The following is a 4,213-nucleotide window of genomic DNA, read 5'->3' as shown; positions in this document are numbered from 1 at the left end:
GCAGCATAAGTCTCTTTATCACTATAAGGTTGAAGATCACTACGCACACAAATTCGGGCTTTAAATTTGGTGAGAAAGCCGTGTTTATCATACTTGTATTTAAACACCCACGTAAGTGGTATAGGCTTATAATTATTTGGAAGGTCTGATAGTTGGGTAGGCTTGAAGGTTCCTTTATTCCAGTTATCGTAGAATTCGCTCTTTGCGGCCTCTTTAAATTCTGGTTCGAAACGGTGACCTTTTAGGTCTTTCCAAAACCTTGGTTCAGGCGGTAGGGATGATCGGTGTAGGCGTTCCTTAGTGCCTAGAAAAAAACTGCTAATAAAAGCCGTACTAGAAGCATTCTTACTAGCCAGCCTAGCTGACCTTCGTAGTGTAGGACTGCTACTAGTCTCAGTACTTGCTTCGGAAGGATATGTATCAGAAGGATGTATGGAGGCTGGGGTAGGTAGCTGGACTATAAGATGTTGTTGTTTACTAGGAACAGCTTGTTCACCAGTAGGTATAGAAGTCGAAGGTAATATTATGCTAGTAGAAGGCATGGTAGGACTAGGAATATAAGGCTGGGTAGTGCTAGGGGTAGAAGGAACAGGTATAACAGTAGTAGAAGGGTGAGATATATAGAGCTCGTCTATATCCTCATACTCAGATGCGTTGTCGATATATTGTGGTAATTGTATTTCAAGTCGTTGTGGTATAGCGGCGGATTTACTACTATAGTAACTATTTTCATCAAAGGTAACATCGCGAATTCGTCGTACTTCATAAGGGTCGGGAATCCACACACGATAGATATTAGTAGAATCGTAACCTACTAAATATCCTATCTCAGCGTATGGTGCTAGCTTTAATTCTCGTCGATTAGTGCCTTTTAACGCTGTTGTTGTCAATGGATAGGCCTTACAACCGTAAGCCTTGAGGAATGATATAGAAGGCCTAGGATCAGTATATTAGGTATCCCTAGCGTTATTAGCTAGCCAGGAATGAAGTCGTTGATGTGGTGTAATCCACTGAAGGCCTTGTTGTGGTATGCGATTATATAAGAAGGTTGCGGCTTTCCATAGCTCCGGCCATAGGTCTTCAGGTAGGTTAGCAGCTAGTCGTAAGGTCCTAGCTTTAGTCCCTATAATACCCCCCGAGCGTTCAGCTGGGCCGTTTTGGTTCGGGTTGCACAACGTTGTGTAACGTATTACTATCCTTACTAGCAAACGCAATTCCAAGTGATATAGAAGGAGAGGGTGGTTGTAACACAATAGGATTAATCGTGATTCCTTTCGCTTGTAATGCTTTGATAACTATATCCTTGAAGCGCTGGTCAGATGAAAACTTGGATTAGATTTTGTTAAGTATAGTGGTATTGGGCTTCCAATCCTTAGGCGCCTTTTGCTGGTTTAAAACATAACAATCTTCCCAGCGATGTAAAAGGCCACAAATGCATGGTTGTTTTAGCTTGGTAATGTCAGTTGTTTTTTGTTGATTTTTTTTGGTATCCATATCCTGGAAAGAGGCAAAGGCACCTTATGCTCTTTATTGTTGTGAGGCAAACTCTTGCTCGAATAAATCACTAATATAATGACCGTCGGGTATCTTCTTCTCCCATCCTTCTTTGTTATTGCGTTGCTTTTCCTTGATTCTATTCTTCCAATAATTAGAAAAGGCTGGTGCAATAGATTCCACGGCGTCGATAAAATCCTAGGTTGGTCGGAGTCCTTATGTATCTGGTATGTTGATATTAATAGCTTCTGCAAGGACTTTTTTATAGGAAGTAATCTAGCTGGATATCTTAGTCCTATTAGGACTTCGCAGTATAGCTGTATAGCGCTGGCGGATATCTTTTTCATGGTCCCAAGTGGTGGGCTGCAAGCGTTGTTTTAACAGGTATAGCTGTGCGGCAACATCATTCTCCTGGCTTATAGTATCGTAGTAGTTGCCTATAGTTGCGATAATCCAACATTAGATATTGACGAGAGCCTTTTTCTTATCCTTATAATCCTGTAGGGCAGTCCTATAGACATTCGTCATATACTGCAACCTAGTAAAATCAGAATCGTCAAGGTCAAGGATAGAGGAAGCATGAGGCTTGATGGTAGAAGCAGTAGGCTCAACGGGTTGTTGTAAAGTAGGCCTATCTTGCATAGAAGGGTTGATATAGGCCCAGATATTTTCGTTGACAGCGAACTTCTCAATAATCGAGATCCATTTAAACCAGTCTTTACTGCCTAGCAGTTGGAAGTTTGCCGGGTTCCCCAGGTCGGTATTGGTAGCCATAGTGGAATAGGTAGGAAAGGCAGGATAGGTAGGATAGGTAGGATGGGTAGGATAGGTAGGATAAGTAAGATAGATAGGAAAGAATAACAATAAGAAAGAATAACAACCTAGCCTTAGTCAAAGAAAATCTAACGGATAAAGGTCCAAGTAAATCCAAAGGGCAAAATAGTCCCGGTAAATAGTCCTAGGCAAAAGGGATCAATCCAGTCAATCCAGTCACAATATACCACACTTATGGTCTTCCGGCCTTAGTAGTCAAAAGTCGCTTGCCGGCTTCTTAAGTCAGAAGAAATGTTTCGCGCAGGCAAATGTGTCGGCACTGCTGCGTTCTTTTGGGCTGTGCCTTGCACTAGCAATTTGTATGGCGGCACGGGTGCCCTAGCAGAACTTTTGCCTGAGGCTGATTTCTTCGTCGGAAAGAATATTTAATCGTAGAAAATCGTCTGGCAAGATAGCGACGATATAATAGAAGGTGCGTAGGTAAGCAGTTGGTATGCCTATTGCGCGTTGCACGGCGAAGGTCGGATTAAGGTAACAGAATTGCAATGTGAAAATGCGCGATTGTGCTGGTTTGCACGCTATTTATCACGCGTTTATACGGTCCTAGTAATAATATTAGCACAGAGGTATAAGAAATATAGCAGCAAGAAAAGATTGATATTGCATAGAATGCGTAATTGCACTCTTGCAAACCTATGCACAGCTGCGTGCAGCTGGCTAAAGTCAGTACGCAGTTGTTTGCGTATATAATAAAAGGGGAAACAGCTGGTAATCCGTCGGACCAGCTGGTAATTTATCGGCGTGCAGCTGGCAATAAATGCACGCGAATAATAGTCGGAGAGAAATCGAAAGGATAAAATAGATAGAATAAAGCGATTTACCGGGTGCAAACCGGGCTTATAACTGTCAAACGTTTTCGCCTGCTAAGATAATGCAGTATGCGAAGGATAAAGGCAGTAGAATAGTAAAATCGCCGTAAGGTAAAGTAACGGCACAGATAAGATACGAGACTAAGGCGTAGGGACAATCTGATGTGCATTAATTCTGCATACTTGCTTATATGCATCCATCCCTCCATTCCTTCCCACTATTTGGGTAGGAATATCTAGGGATTTAAATACATAATATTCCAACATAGAATATCCCTAGTGAAATCAATCTGACGTAAATATCCTGACCATACTGTGATATCATAGATATGTGGCGAAATGTGCATTTGTAGTGCATCGAGATTTGCGACGATAAAGTAGTATGATCAATTTGTGATGCATCATACATTTGCGCGTAAGGGAATGTGTGTAAGTATTAGGTACTCAACTTTGCTAGCAGCCGCCATATAAATATAAGTACTGAATACTTAATACCTTTTTCAATCTGATGATGCGGCGATGCGTAAGAATTGTCGGCGATTAATATCCAAAAATAATAAAATAAAATAACAAATAATTTCATTCTGACAAAATATAGGGAATTTCGGGCTTGGAAGTGGTTTGGTAAGTCTATCCGCAGGCATATCTGTCGTGGGTAAATAAGATATTTTTACTAGGCCACTATAGGCCTTCTTATGTATATACCGGAATTTAAGTAAGGTATGCTTAGTGCGGGTATGCTGATTTAGGTCATTTGCATTAGAAATAGACCCTTAGTTATCGCAGTATAGTGGTATTGGGCGTTGAATATCGACCTGGATTTCTTTAAATAAATTAGATATCCACTCCACTTCGCGAATTGCTTCAAGCATTACATTAGACTCGGCTTTAAGTATTAATAAAACCACAGTCGAAGACCGTTTTGACCTCCAGCTAATAGGCCCACCATTTAAGGTAGTAAGATAACCACCAGTAGACTTCGAAGTCAGCCGGCACCCAGCAAAATCGCTGTCAGAAAATGCAGCTAATACTACGGTAGCTTTAGCGGCTCGGTAACAGTAACAAATGGCTGTATT

The 4,213-nt window shown here is 41.3% G+C and overlaps 1 protein-coding gene across 1 annotated transcript; it reads right to left on the bottom strand.

Moving 5' to 3' along the window:
• Nucleotides 1-1,953: 1,953 nt before the first annotated feature.
• On the bottom strand, nt 1,954-2,268 carry UV8b_07685 (uncharacterized protein; the record flags this gene model as incomplete). The annotated part of the gene is made up of 1 exon (XM_043145182.1): nt 1,954-2,268. One exon carries the CDS (start codon nt 2,266-2,268, stop codon nt 1,954-1,956), a length of 315 nt encoding a protein of 104 aa, XP_043001117.1.
• Between the last annotated feature and the right edge of the window lie 1,945 nt (nt 2,269-4,213).

Source organism: Ustilaginoidea virens, chromosome 7 (assembly GCF_000687475.1).
Source record: "Ustilaginoidea virens chromosome 7, complete sequence".
NCBI lineage: Eukaryota > Fungi > Ascomycota > Sordariomycetes > Hypocreales > Clavicipitaceae > Ustilaginoidea > Ustilaginoidea virens.
This window is presented reverse-complemented; position numbering and strand designations above follow the sequence as displayed.